Genomic DNA, 15782 nt, shown 5'->3' on the forward strand with positions numbered 1-15782 from the left:
TAATGTATGTCAGCTGAAAAGGAAATGCAGCAGACGAGATGGAAGGAAGTTATTGATCTGATCGTAACTCTGAATGATTGCACATGTACAGACTCATCCTTACATCAGGGCTTTACAAAGATTGGTGGAGTTAGTCAGTGCAACTGTCGTGTCATGAAAACATACTAGACACTCCTTGTTAGACATAGTAGGATGGCCTTTACATACCAGAAAGGATGCTGTTCTTCATTTGTAAGCTGTCAATTATTACACTCATGCAAACATACATATGGGTGGTATGTTTAATTCCTGCCAATAAACACAGCTTAATATTTCACCTCGGCCTTAAATTGATTATTGACAACATCATTTATCGCAAGGAGATTTTTTGTTGTCAAATGTTCTACATTTATACACTTCCTTCACGTCACACAATGACTTTTTTCATACATCCACTAGCCTTGTTCCTTAGATCAACATTTTTGTTTAAAACTGAGGCAAAGTTTTTAACTCAATGTAAAAAATCAGACTACAGCTGCAACGATTATTCCATAAATCAATGATTAATCGATTACTAAATCACTTTGATAACTTCTTTGATAATCGATCAGTTATCAGTTTGAGCTTTCTGATTTTGTAGCTTCTTAAATGTGAAAATGTTCTCCATAAAACAAGGAATTCCTTTAGTTTATGAACACAACAGTTATTTATCATTTTGACATGCTGCAATAATCATGATTTCTGTGTCTCTTGTGTTTGTTTGTTTATGCAGTCACAGATGACGACACGGTGAAGAGATACTACGCCAAGTTCGAGGAGAGGTTTTTCCAGACCTGCGAGAAGGAGCTCCTGAAAATCAACACATTCTATTCAGGTATTTATTCATTCCAGATAATATCAAATACGTTTCAGATCCTCTCTGTTACAAGGTGATTGTCAGTGGACAGTCATTGAGATGCATAATAATAGTTTTTGAACCACTGTTCAAAGATTGTGATGACTTCTCGTATATTTAATTTACCCTGCACTGATGTAAGAGAGATTTGTTGCTTATTCCAGTGTCAAATAACATAATAATAATAATTATTTCCCTGAAGTAGCCAGTATTTAGTTACGTTGAGGTGTGTTGGGAGCCTGTGTGTATGTTTGAGGACATACAGGAGTATGGGTGCAGTGTAACTTTAGAGGGAAGTCATCGTCACCCTCTTAAAATACTTGTTTTCTTTTTTCTGTTTTTCAGGAATCACACAAAACTTCACACACTTGACATAAGCCATTATCTTAAAGGGGTAAAATCACATGATCTGATCAACTGAGGATGTAGGCGACTTAGGCGATTATTTTAACAGTGTGACGTCATAATATATTCTGGTATTCTGCGAGCAGAGCATTGCATTCTGGTCTTAAAGCTCAGCTCTGAGGGGAGCCTGTGTATTTAAAGACAGTTCTTCCTCTAGAGGTTGTTTGTGTAACTGCAGGTTCTCTCAGGTCATCAGAGGTCCAAGGCTGACTGGCAAGATTACTCTGTTAGTGATGATGAGTAGTGCTGCAGATAAACAGGGTATAAATAACGTCAGGCCTTGTTGAGGTTGAAGAGGAGGTTGATTTACTGAAGTACTGTGGAAACTTTGATCCTCCATTTTTTTTTATTCTTGATTTATATGCTAGAAGATTGGTTTGCTACTGTAGAGGTTGTGTCTTAACCCACAGCATTATATCAGTGTCTTGTCCCTGAGCAAGTAGTTTAGCATTATGATCACAGAAAAATATTATTACAATCACAAAAACATTGTTATTTTTTTACATATGAGCAAACAAAAGTATGTGCTTAATCAGTGTATTCACTCACTCACTCATTTTCTACTGCTATATCCTCCACATGAGGGTCGCTGGTGCCAATCTCAGCTGGCAGCTGTCAGTCCATCACAGGGAGACAAACAACCATTCACTCTCACACCTACACCTACGGTCAAAGAGTGACCAATTTGCAGAACCCACTCAATTTATTTGCATGTTGATTTTTAAAACACTTTTTAATGTAATTTGTTGACTTCACATCCTGAGGGTTAGATCCACCTGTAGCCTGTTCACTGTTTCACAGCACAGGTCGGGAGGCCTGTTAGCAAGGCGTTGCAGTAGTCGAGGCAGAAGATGACCAAAGCTAGGTCATCGCCGGCTCTCCAGTATCATTTAAACTGCTCTCACAGGGCTCTCTTTTCCACATGGGTCTTTTATTTTTTTGGCCGCCAGTGTGTGTTATATGTGTTTTGGGGATTTAGCTCTGACAAGTGAGCAGATGAGAGATTGTCAGATGTGTCGGGTGCGGTGTACTGCAAACTCACACTGTCTGTTTCACCCTATTGTCCTCTCCAACTCGACTTGTGCACACACTCAACATGGCACAGCAACTAACCCGAGAGGTTACATTTTGATTGGCCATAACAATAGTGAACAATATACTTAATTTGTGGACTGACAGTAAGTGCTGAGTAGGGAGGGATAAGAGGGTTAACTAGCACCATTCTGTGCCATAATAAACTGGATCCAATTTTCTGTCTGTATTAATAAAAGATCAGCAGAGCAAACAATAACTGGTCTTTTTGGATATATTCAGGTAGACATTTTATCACAGTGAGTGAGTCACTGTCTCCTCAGCAAATTGAAGGTCTGAGGTTACATTTTGTATCTGAAAACATCAGTGTCTCCTTCCTGTGCTCAGGCGTCTTGTTTTTCCAAGAAATTACAAAGATGTATCTGACAGGCTGATCTATGAGCAGCGTGTGTGTGTGTGTGGTTTGGAAAAGCTGTTATGATTGAGTGAGAGCAAGTGGAGAGCTGGAGAAACTGACTTTACATGAGAGACTCGCCTCCACGCAGCTTTTCTCCATCTCTCTCTCTCTGAAAGGGTTCACTGACCTCTCAAAGCCATCCTCCTGTGCTGCGCTGAAAGCCAGCTTGCTGGACAACACTTTCATCACTGTGGGTTAAACACACACCAAAAAAAAGTTTCTGCACACCACGGCTCTCACCCTCTGTGTTCCTGAAAGCAGAGGAAGAACAATGGACTCTTTTCAATTCTCCATTAAACCCACATCACTGGAAATCTGAACCACCAACACCTGTCTTTTTCAGCTTCATTAACCTCACACAGATGGACAATCCAGCCCTGTCCCCTGCTGTGAAATGACACTGCACTCCCAGAGTGCCAGATTTAATCTGAATTAGACAGTCTGATTTTTTGTTGCTGTTCTCCTGTTGCATCATTACAACAGACATTATGAGTCCAAACGAAGGATAACAGGAGTTTAGATGTCAAAGAACATACATGGCGTTCCTGTTAGGGCTGTAGTGTGATATACTGTATGGGAATATTGTATATGTGTGGGTGGGTGTGCGTTCAAGCAGCACAGCGTGAAGGTCACCACCACTGCTTTGAGGAAACCTGGGAAACCACGACTGAAGGCTCTGACAGTCTGGGGAAAAGGAGCTGAGAAAAGCTTCACACCATGTCAGATCTAGTTTGTTATCAGACGCACAGAACTGCAAGGAAATATCAGTGTTTCTAACGTGACTCCAAGTCTGTTTGTTTAATGGCTTCCACTCCAGATGGAGGATAACATGCAACTGCAAACATACCATACGTACAAGTATGGTTTTCTGAGTGGTTTAAAAAAAGAAAAAGTGGAAGAGAGCTAATCTGTGTCAGAAAAGTAGGTAGAACTGCAAGAGAGGTTAATGAAATGCTGATTATTCCCCTCTCTTTTTTCATGGGTCCTCACATCAGTTCAGCCTAACAGAGGATTTTTTTTTTTTAACTGTCACCTTTTTGAAGCTTGTTACAGAAAGTTGTCCTCAAGAAATTGGATATCAAACTAAAGAGCCGACATCTCTTAGCAGCGGTTTGTCAGACCAAAGTGAAGGGTCGTCTTTCCTCCCATGGGCATAATGGTCAGACAACCAAAACACATGTCCAACAGAATGAGGGACTGTTGGATTATCAATGTAAACGTACAGTGTGCAGGATTGAGCAACACGCATTGTTTTACGATTTGACTCATCTTATTAATCCTCGTTTATTTGTAATGTATTTTACTATACTTTCTCTGAATTCTATCAATTGTTTCAAATAATAGATCAACTAACTGAGATAGACTATAAAGAAATACAACCACTAATGATATGTCACTTCATTTAGATCTTGAGTGGTTAAAAAAAGGCCCTAAACCTCATTTTCTTTTTTTTTTCTTTTCCCTGTAGAAAAGCTTGCTGAGGCCCAGAGGCGTTTTGCCACGCTGCAGAATGAGCTTCAGTCTTCACTGGACGCTCAGCGTGAAAGCAACGCACCGCCTGGCCTCCGCAAACGCAAGACGGTGTTCCACCTGTCACAGGAGGAGCGCTGCAAACACCACAATATCAAGGACCTGAAGCTAGCCTTCAGCGAGTTCTACCTCAGCCTCATCCTTCTCCAGAACTACCAGGTGTCACAAGCACAAACGCACATTTTGACACTTGCAGTTTAAATTACCAGGCCTTTCAATAAAATAATAATGTGGTCTTTTTTTCACCTGCAGAACCTGAACTTCACTGGTTTTCGTAAGATCCTGAAGAAACATGACAAGATCCTGGACACTCCTCGCGGGGCCGACTGGCGCGTGGCTCACGTGGAGGTGGCGCCGTTCTACACCTGCAAAAAGATCACACAGCTCATCTCTGAGACAGAGGTGCGCGCTTACGCATGCACAAACATACACACAGTATTATGTTACCAAATGAGACTGGTGAACAATGCACAACGATGCACTAAATCTATACCACTGTTGCTACTTGTTTGTTGCTTGCGTGTCCAGACCCTCGTCACCACAGAGCTGGAGGGAGGAGATCGTCAGAGAGCCATGAAGAGACTGAGAGTTCCTCCACTGGGGGCAGCTCAGGTCAGACATGCTGCTCATGTTTGCCGTCCCTCACTAATATCTGTTTATAAACATGATTTGTTACGGTCACGATCAACCCTCGCCTCTAAGTAACTGATGTACTTGTCCATTCTGTGGTCATGAAAGTGAAAGCTCCCTCATGTGAAGCCCTTCAAATCTATCACAAGACATAATTACTATGATAAACAAAAGTATTATCATTATACCCTTTATTAAATTCCTTTAAAGTCTGAACAGGCAATGGTGTTGGGCTGAACATAAGTTGAAAACAAAATATGAGAAGCCTCCCATCATGAGACATAGTGAAACAGGAAAGAAGATGGGAAGAGACAACGTGAGAGGAACCGTGAGAGGCTTTGGTATTGATTTTCTAAGTGCCTTTCCATTGGTGCACGCACAGGATATATTTCAGAAATAACAGAGGCTCGTGGCACTTTATCCCCTACGTTATATCTACTGTCATATAACCGTCATTAATTACCGTCATGTCTGACTTGAATTGTGTTATTGTGAACATTGATCTCTCCATTTCATCCAGACAGGTGTATAACACATGTAGTTTTTACCTGAAGTGTTATAAGTGTTATAATTATTAGTATTGTATTTATAATGTTTTTCTGTATTTATCTACACCTCACTCAGCCTGCTTTGGCCTGGACGACCTTTCGTGTTGGTCTCTTCTGCGGCTTCTTTATCATTCTTGCCATCGCCTTTGTTCTCACTGGTAAGTCACAGGAACATTTGTTCATTCATCATTTTTTCATGTGCTTTTGAGGATACAAGATAACATTCAGTCGTGTTTTAGATTAATTGGAGCGTGTCGAGCAGGCTGTCACTGTTTGACCTCAGATGTGCTGTCAGACAGTCAAAACTCTACAGTTTCATATTAAAAGACATATTTACTGTGTTCCATCAGGTGCTGTTTTCATCCGTTACGAGAACATGTGGCCTCTGGTGCGAATCTATCGGGGCGGCTTTCTGTTGATCCAGTTCCTCTTCCTGTTGGGCATTAACACGTATGGATGGAGGCAGGCAGGAGTCAACCATGTCCTCATCTTTGAGATCAATCCCCGTAACAACCTCTCCCACCAACACCTGTTTGAGGTTAGAATGAAGACACACAATGGAAACAGTTGCTCTATGGAAGTGAATTCACATTGAATATGGTGCATTTCCAAGAATGAGGTTGTTTAGTTATTATTATTACAAATCTTACTGAGTTTACCTATACAAATAATTTGCACAGCATTGTTAAGTTTACCTGGTGATCATGTGTTAAAAGAGCTGCACTTTGATGGGAGTCTGTTGTGTTTCCTCTCTCTGTGCTTCAGATCGCTGGTTTCCTGGGTGTGCTGTGGTGTCTCAGCATCCTCTCTTGTCTCTACTCCGAGTACACGTACCTCCCCATGCAGGTCAACCCGCTCATCCTTTATGGCTTCATGTTGCTTTTCCTTATCAACCCGTTCAAGACCTGCTACTACAAATCGCGTTTCTGGCTCCTCAAGCTGCTGGTCAGTCCAACTATTGACTTTGTTCTTCCAGACGTTTCCTGCAGTCGTTTGCTTTGTGTGGATGGATGAGAGAAACAGTTACACACAGGCTAATGTTGACAAATGTGAGGCATCAGTAAGTAATGTTTTAGATGGACAACATTGTAAAGGAAGTGCGTGTAAAAATAAAATGAGAAAATAGCTATATTTACTATTAAAATCATTCTGATTATAAATTACAACGTCCCCGTTTGTATGGGCATAAAAAGACGTAAATAATCCACTTAGGACATTCATCAAGTGATTAATTGACGTTAAACACAGAGATAGTAAGAGAAGAAGCCTCACTTCCACCTGTATTGCCACTGCTTGCTCTCAGATCCTCCTCCTGTTGCTGTGCACAATCGTTTATTGTTATTTTGGTGTTGTGTTTCTAAAGCAACACCAAATGTGATCGAAAGAGAATGAAGTTTGAGTTTGTGTGTCAGACAGTGTGCGTGTGTGTGTGTGTGTGTGTGTGTGGGTGTGTGTGTGTGTGTGTGTGTGTGTGTGTGTGTGTGTGTGTGTGTGTGTGTGTGTGTGTGTGTGTGTGTGCGAGAGCCTGTCATCATAATGATCATGTATGATTCAGATATCAATCTCAGGTTTCATGTGAACAAAACCCTCCCATGTTCTGCTGTTCTTTGTCTAATCTGTGCTACCAGTCTGTGTGTGTGTGTGTGTGTGTGGAGGAGGGTGCAGTGAGACAGAGGGCAGGAGGGTGGAGAGATAATAGAATGCAGCCTCGTCTCAGGGGATGTGGAGGCTGTGACTGTGCAATCATTACGGGCATAGATCTATCAGTATGTTGATGCCCTGAGCTCCTCTGTCCCTCCTCCTCCTCTTCTCCTCACTCTTTCGCTCCCCTCCTTCATTCTTCCCCAGCAGCAACAGCAACAGCAGCCCCTCCTTCTTCCCTCATCTCATTTTTTTTGTCCTTCTCTTCACTGCTCCCTAAGGTCCACATGAGCACTCAGTCAGCCCTCCTCCACTGGTTTGTCTCCATAATCAGCCGAAGTCATGAAAAGATCAGTGCAATCAAAAATCTGCACATAATTAGAGCTGGTATGAGTTGGTTTTCGTGATTGTCAAACCTCATAGAAAAATGGGATATATTTCAAGCTGTGCTATAGCACGTATCCATGGCAGGCGCACTACTTTCCTGTGACAATAAACACGCAACGTAGAGGACACATTTTTCATTATAGGACAAACTGCAGAGCAAGCACCTGGATTACTGGTGTTTGCTCAAGATATGAAAAAGCTAACCACCTGAGTGCAACAGGCCTAACCTTGAGTCTTCCACGCGGAGCAGATATGAGCAAGATGGCTGCATGATCAATACAAACTTTGATTGACGGGTTAAGAGAAACATATATAATGCTTGTGTTTGTATAAGATCAATATGTGACATTTGCAGTAGAGGCAGAGCATGTGCAGGTTTTTCCATCTGAGACTGTACATGGAAGAATGTGTACAATCACCTCTGAATGTCACATGCAGCCTGAGGGTGAATATGGAGAGAGTGGAGTGGGGTTGTATCATTTTACAAAGTGTGGTCAATAACTGAGCTCCTGCCAAAAGTCACATCCTAAATAACCTACCCACATTCGCCCCAGTACGCTGCCAAGTCGTTTCATGTGCTTGTGGTTCTACGCCAGTGAGGAGTGACACAGATAAACACAGACACAAAGACTGACTCATTAGTGTCCTGTTGTGCGCTGATAAGGGAGACTGCAGCTCTAATCCTTTTGTGTTCTACCGATTATTAATAGAGGTTGTTTCCTGCATGGTGCATCTCCACTGAAGTACTGTGACAATTACACACTAATTAATTGTTGATTGACTCAGTCACAGAGCCAGAATTTCCTGGGTTTACTCGTATAAATCAGAAATTAAATGAAATTAAGGTATTAGGATTAATCTTGTGTCAGAGAAATCAGATGAGATGTTTTCTGAAAGGTAACAGTTTTTATATAGAATCTTTCTTTCCATTATTTGTCTGTGTCCAGTTTCGCGTGTTCACGGCGCCATTTCACCGCGTGGAGTTTGCGGACTTCTGGCTGGCTGATCAGTTGAATTCTCTGGTGGTCGTTCTGATGGACCTGGAGTATCTCATCTGCTTCTACATCTTTGAGCTACAGTGGAGCAACAGTAAAGGCCTGCTGCCCATTTTTAAAGGTGAGACATTAGATCCAAGGTCACAGTGTCGTGACCTAAAACCTCCTGTGCACCTGTGACTGTTGTTTCCCGCTTTCCCTTGTCCACATTAAGTGAAAATACTTAAACACCATTTCTGGTCCCACCTCATCAAGATGAAATTAATAAAAATGATAATAATATTTTCCTTTTCTGGAAAACTGTCTCTTGCACCCTCATACTGTAGAAACAACAAGCCTAGCCACGGCAAAACCAGGGACATTTTTACTTATTATTATGGCCATTTGAATATTATGGCACTCCTCAAACTGCTTTAGGGGGAATTTTAGCCTGAAAAATGTACACCTTCTGGGAGCCAAGAGACAGAATCATCACATTTACATAGCACAACCCACTCCTGGTCTAAGCTGTCAGAGAAAAACCACACCTCTCTGTATGAGCTACTTTTCATCACAGCAACTGGACCGCAGATACTATTTTATGAGCTACACTGCTACACAGAACAACACATATACAATATATAAAAAAACGTACATAATAAACTCTTAACATTTGAAATGAAATAACTTAAAAAATACATAGCAAGGGGAGTGGTTTATTCTGTTATCATTTACTGTCCTAACATGATTGTAGTCATATTTTTTTCAGTCACATTGTTTTGGACTACATAACACAGCTATAATATAGTTAATGCATTTTTCTGAGGTACAAAATCAAATTCAGTTTAGGGCAGCATCTAGCTTTTAATCCCTGTATGTGACTTTGAATGAACACTAATTTAATGTAGATTAACAACGTTAATGAAAACTCACCCCGTCAGAAGACAGAAGGTTGATAAGAGGTTCTGGGACGTCATGTCGTCATCTCAGAAGTAACTACTGTGTCTGTTCCTCAAGGTGTCCAGTTAGGTCATGTTCTCTTTCGGCCACTAAATAATCCATCTGTTTGTTGTACGTAAGCTCTATAAATGCTAAAGCTAACATGTCCTCTCTCATAGCAAAAGTGAGATCAGTGTCCGCATGACCAGAAGCCTCTGTCTTTGTTAAGAAGTACAGCCACGATTTAGTTCTTCTGCATTTTTTCCTTGTCCATCGTCATTCAACGGTGAACAGACAGCAGCTTCTTGAAGCAGCAGTGAGCCAGTCTGCATATTAAGTAGTCATGTGTTTTCTCTGTGAGGGATACAAAACAAAATCACCACACCTTAACTAGGAGTCGATTCACAGCGATCAAACAACCCTAATTCAAATACAAAGTTTATGGTTTTAAGATGCGCAATTTTGTGAAGCATGTAGTGGCTTCTTCCAAACTTCAACTTCCAAAATTTTGAAAAAAGACAATCCCTCATTTTGAATAAATAAATCTTTCTGTGTTGTGTACTTGGTTAGTGCTGGGTCCACTTCTTGCTTCTTTAGCTCCTGGCGGTCATTGCATGTTAAGTTCACACCTACTGTGACTGGGTTTGTTAAGATTAAAAAAGTAGAAAATGTTAAGGAACATTTATTATTGTAATACATAAAAAAAAAAACATCACAGATACATGTATTGATCATAAATACCTGAATTTGTCTGAATGTTTGCAGGTAATTGTTCATTCTTCATCTGTTGAATCACATCACAATGTGCAGATGAAGACAGTGACAACGTTGACAGTGTGCCAGAGAGTTTCCTGTCAGAAAATGTGACATGAACAAGGTTTTAATGGCTGTCACTGACTCTATCAACACTGACATCAATTAATTAATGTGGAGTTAATGGAATGGAAATGTTTGGCCACACAGAGGTCACCATGTGACTTTAATTATGATGAGCTTTTCCTTGTGGAGGGGAATAACCTGGAAAAGAGAACCAGAACACAATATTATTATCATAATATAAGGCAACATAATTATATTACAGTACTGTTCTGCTTTTATTTCAGACCCCAATGACTACGTTTGCCACAGCTACTCTTACGGTCTGCGTGCCATCATCCAGTGCCTGCCTGCCTGGTGCCGCTTCATCCAATGTCTGAGGCGTTACCGTGACACCAAGAGGGCCTTCCCTCACCTGGTGAATGCTGGGAAATATTCGACCACCTTCTTCGTCGTCACGTTTGCTGCGCTCTACGCCACACACCGAGGTAAAAAATATATCTACACTGAGATATGTAATTAATGTGTTTTTTCCAGCTGAGATGAGATAGTATCAGTTCAGTTTTCAGTGCAATAACATCTAAGCTTAATATCAGGTATGAACCTGAGAATCAACAAACTGCAATCGAACAGCATCTGTGTTCCAGCAGTATGTCAACAACAACACAGGCTTTTGAAATGTTCTATCTCAATATAACATGTGTGTTCAGAAAGCAGCCATGACCTTGAGGCCAAATGCGAGAATCTTATTTTCCTTGACAGCACTGAGAGCTTCATAATGGAAATGGTGAAAAAAATCTGTCAAACACAAGTGTGGAAATAAAAGGTTGTGCATTCAGGCATTCAGTCTGAGGTGGGAGTGGGGGGAGAGGTAGCAAACAGAGAAAGAAAGAAAGAAATGCAAGAAGAGAGAGGAGAAAAGGAAAAAGGAGCAAGGTGAAAGTAAAGGAAAGGAGAAAACTGAGTGCAGATACCATTAAAAGTCAAGTCACTCTCTCTGACAGTTTCACAATTAGCCTGCAATTATTCAGATTCAGACGCCGTATCACAAAGGAGTTGGTGTTCAAAGACACCGCAGCGGGCGATAGAGACATCACTCCAGCGTTCAGCCTTTGTGTTTCACTTCTGCATCTCAGATATTTCTCCACACATTTCTAATTTCAAAGCAGTTTATTTTCCATCCTCTCATATATGTAAACTCTTTTCCAGATATCAGATCACATATTTATTCACCAGCTAAATGTCAGCTGTGAAACTTTATCTTCACCCCTTTTGCAGGGCTAAATGTTATTTCCCAGCTTGACTTTATTCTTTTCCGATAAAATATTCAAATCAATAGACTTGCTTCCCAAACTGTCAGTGATACTGAATGAATCAGGAAGAGACAGACAGACAGACAGACAGACAGATGACTGGACAGACTGGTGCTTTCCTCCTCATCTCAGGAGGAAAAGTTGTCTATTAAATCATATCCTCCTTTCTCCTCTGGTCTGAAGCGCGTAGACCCTTAGACTAATGGCCTGTCTTCATGTGTTATTCTGTGTGAAGCTGTGTTTCATCCTGCATGATAATGGAGGCCGAGACCAATCACTGGTTAAGTGAAAGGGGAGGGTGGGAGCCACACACACACACACACTCCTACACACAGATGCGTTCATAGATTGTAAATGGTTGAGGAAATTGTCTTTTGGGAGATATATGAAGCATTTCCCACAGAAATTGTTGTTCTGGTAAATTGAAAACCCTCTAATGAATGGCACTGCTGTATCTATATGTATGTATATCTTGTATATCTTGTATTCAAATATGGGATTAATACATAAACAGGTATCACTGGTACTATACTATATAACAGTCTGTGTGGACACAGGGCAGAAGATTTCTCAGCATCCGCCAGAGAAAGACATCTGCATTAGCGTCATGTTCACACCGCTGGGTCCAGCTGTTAAAGGTGGCAGGAGTGTCACTCAGTATCTGGCAGGCTTCCCAGTGAGTGTGCACATGTACTATGTGTCACCTTCATTGCAAACCCCCCGATCACGGCTCTCACTTCACAGCGTCTGTGTGCGCTCACCGCTGAGCCACCTCACACATTCCTGGAACTGCCAGGACATTTATCGCCGGGAAAGGCAAAAATAATCAAACCATAAATTCAGCCAATAAACCGAGTGGAGGACGACGTCGTGTTCACCGATTATAAATCCGTTAAATTACAGGTCTCTCTGTACTTCCTGTTGTATGTATGATGCAGTTTTGGAGTAATGTGCAAATGAGCAGATTTCTCCCGTCAGACTGGATTTCACTCCATTGCTGTGAATAAATGATCAAGTTGATCAAGAGAAGAGGATTTCCTGATGTAAGCAAAATCCCAAAGCCCTGTATGATATATTGTTATTTCTTATAATAAGAATAAACCAGTCTTTACTCAAAAGGCGCAATACAGGAACTACTATTTCTTACAGTGACATGAGGTATAATGCCGTTTTAGATACAGGGGAGTTAGAGGCCTAATGATGATGACCATGGGATTTTATCTATGGTGAACAGGATATTGCATAGGAGAGAACAGCACTGATAGAGAAATGTTGTTTGAAGGAGGTGGCAAATTACAAAATGTGGGATTAAGCATGAGGAAAAATGTTGAGATGCCCGTCGAATCAAAGCTACGCTGGATTTAAAGACATCCTTCTGTGTGAAATCAGCATCAAAAACTCCTGCTACAATAACACAAACGAAAGAGGAACATTGCCCTGCTGGTGAGAGGCAGACTGTGGTCATGAGTGGCGGGAATAAATGGAGCCATGCTGCAGCGAAGGATCAACAATTTCAGAGCTGATAGAGCTCAGAGGGGGAGGTTAAAGTGAGTGGGAACATGAAGAGTAACCGAGAAAACCAGGAGAGGAGAGGAAAGGAGAGGAGAGTGTAATTTTCAGCCCGGGGCTGAACACATGTCCGTCGGACTCTGCTGGAATAGAGATGAGCCCAAAGCTGACAGCTTTTATAACTTGATTTCATGTACTGACGCCCCCAGTCGTTATCAGGAGAGGAATAGCAACACACACCCTCAGTCAAACACACGCTCATAAACCCGTGAAGATAAAAGACCCTGCATGAGTCAAATGTTATTCTCTGCCTGCTTGAACTCTAATTCACCCCTGCTGAGGCCAAACAGACTCCTGCTGCAGCAAATAGGCCGCGTTCCATTTAGCTCAGAAGTCTGACCTGAGAATGATGTCACACCTGAGTGGACAAAGTTCCAGTACAAGTCCTAAGCTTTATTTAGTGGGGTTTGCTTGAGCCAGGTAAGCCAACATCAGCAATAATACTTGGCAACCAGGTTCCTATTGGATGATACCAGCTGTCAATCAAACTGTATCATCTGTTTTCCTCTAAAGTGGAACATAAATCTGACATCACGTGCTATTCAGTAAGAACTGAAACTTGGAATTGAGGCCATTAACTCCTTGGGAAAATGTGTAGTGGATATTTTTGGGGGGACCACTGGTTCACCCCGAGTGGTTATCGACTATATCCTCATTTCTTGGTTGGCCGAAGAATTGACTTGGAGGACAACATCCATTCTATATACATTCTATGTTGTTTTCGTTTCCACTTTCAGCTTTTCATGGGCACGTTCCTCCATTTTCACTCAGTCTTGACATAAAACTAATCAGATAAAACACTGCTATACAGAGGATTGCAGATAGAGTCACTTAAGCGCTGATAGGCTTAATCAGCGTTGGGTGAAGTCATTGAGCAATAGCTTGAATATATCAGACATTGATTTAAATTGAATTACTCTCTGTAGCTCTAAACTACAAACTAGTAACTACACATTGTAGGCAAATTTAAGGGAGAAATAATTGTTGTAGTAGTTTAAGGTATAAGGTAAAGTAGCAGAAAATGGAGATACCTCTTACTTCAACTACTGTACTTAGAGTGTCTGAGTAAATAAACGTAGTTACCTTTCTCTGTGGCAGAGAGGTCTCCAGGTACAGATTATTCCTAATCACTTTATTGATTGGTTTGGTTGCCAACAGATGAGAAATTACACTGATAGCAGGGACTGCTTGTTGTTGTAAACTTGTTTCCACCAGTGCGGCGTGGGCCACTGAAGTGCTCTAACTTTAACCGCCTTTAACCTCTTTGGTTTGCGTGTGTGTGTGTGTGTGTGTGTGTGAGACCACTGTCACTGTTAACCTCTGCTCAGCGTCCAATCAATGTCCATGTCACTGTGTTTTAACCCCGTAATGGCCCCGTGGTTAACCAGCCTGGTGGGGGAAAAACATCAACCCTCACAGAAACTGAAGGGTTAAATACTATGTCACTTCAGAGGATGGGGCTATACGGGGACATCAGATAGATATTCCCAGTTAAAAGAGTCTATTGTACTTAGTGTGGCCATAGGGACCACTTCCATCCTATCGCTCAGCTAAAGAAGCACACAGCACAATGGGCGCAAGCAGTTAACAGAGCAGCAGCAATAATTCTCTGTTAGAAATGTCCCCACTCTGCTCCCCGGCGTCTCGTTGGCTGGCAGCAGGAAGAAGCTGTGACGATGACGAATGGGAGAGTGGCCAGCCGCTGTCTGGTCTCTGCTGTCTGTGTCTGTCTGAAACGCTGTGTTAGGCCCAACAGCTCCTGATTTATCATGCCTCAGGAACAAGCAACACGCGCGGCGGTGAACCTGCGTGGACACACAGGCGCTGCAGAACACTGCTCATGATGCACACTGACATCACACAGCACATGAAACAAATGTAGACAAACTCAGAGCTTGTTAAACAGTCATCAGCAGATCTTCATGAACATGCACCGAGCATCTCTGGTTTGTTTAATGGTTTCATCTGTTTATGATGAGGGGGCGGCATTAGTGTTACCAAGAACCCTTTCTTCGGGAAAGGGTTTTTCAGAAGTAAATGGTTCCAGGTAGAACCTCAGCCCTTGTAGAAGAACCCTTTTGGAACCCTTTTTTCTAAGACTATACAATAGTACATAAACTTAAAGGTGCATTATGTAATAAAACTAAAGCAACTGGCTGTAAATTCCTCCTAATATGTCACAGAGACTCAGGAATAATGTTCATATAACAAACTGAACTCACCAAAAACAACAGTACAGCCAAAATATTTGCATTAATAAAAAATATTTTGCAGACCGCACATCGCACATGTTTTGAAATCATGTTTTGGCATGTGGCGCCACCTACCGCCGTCTACCAATCATTGCAGTCAGTAGAGTCTCAGCTGCCGAGCAACCACGGGTTGTCAGTTACGTCTGAGCGAAAACGAAACCTAAAAGACCTTGATATTTTGAATTTGAGTGTAGTAACCGTTTTTGGCCACATTCTTACATATGGCGCCTTTAAGGTGTCCAGCTGTAAGTGAAGCATTTACAGTTGCTCAGTCTACAAAGTGCAGAGTCTTCGTTTGAGTATTTGATATATGCATCTGACGTATTATCTGCTGTTCTATGTGCTTTTGTAGCCGCAACAGAATTAGTTAATGAACCAGTAAGCACAGCTTGGATAAGTCAGTTAATTTTGCAGG

The 15782-nt window shown here is 41.6% G+C and overlaps 1 protein-coding gene across 1 annotated transcript in view; it reads left to right on the forward strand.

Moving 5' to 3' along the window:
* Positions 1–15782, forward strand: part of xpr1a (xenotropic and polytropic retrovirus receptor 1a) — a 61597-nt gene that overhangs the window by 41740 nt on the left and 4075 nt on the right. The window contains exons 3-11 of the mRNA XM_083888059.1: positions 752–853; positions 4237–4457; positions 4551–4700; positions 4827–4910; positions 5553–5634; positions 5827–6014; positions 6242–6421; positions 8452–8620; positions 10521–10721. Coding sequence (XP_083744185.1) covers positions 752–853; positions 4237–4457; positions 4551–4700; positions 4827–4910; positions 5553–5634; positions 5827–6014; positions 6242–6421; positions 8452–8620; positions 10521–10721 — 1377 coding nt within the window. The remainder of the gene's footprint in view (positions 1–751; positions 854–4236; positions 4458–4550; positions 4701–4826; positions 4911–5552; positions 5635–5826; positions 6015–6241; positions 6422–8451; positions 8621–10520; positions 10722–15782) is intronic.

This window comes from Microchirus variegatus (genome assembly GCF_963457635.1).
Source record: "Microchirus variegatus genome assembly, chromosome: 4".
NCBI classification, from domain to species: domain Eukaryota; kingdom Metazoa; phylum Chordata; class Actinopteri; order Pleuronectiformes; family Soleidae; genus Microchirus; species Microchirus variegatus.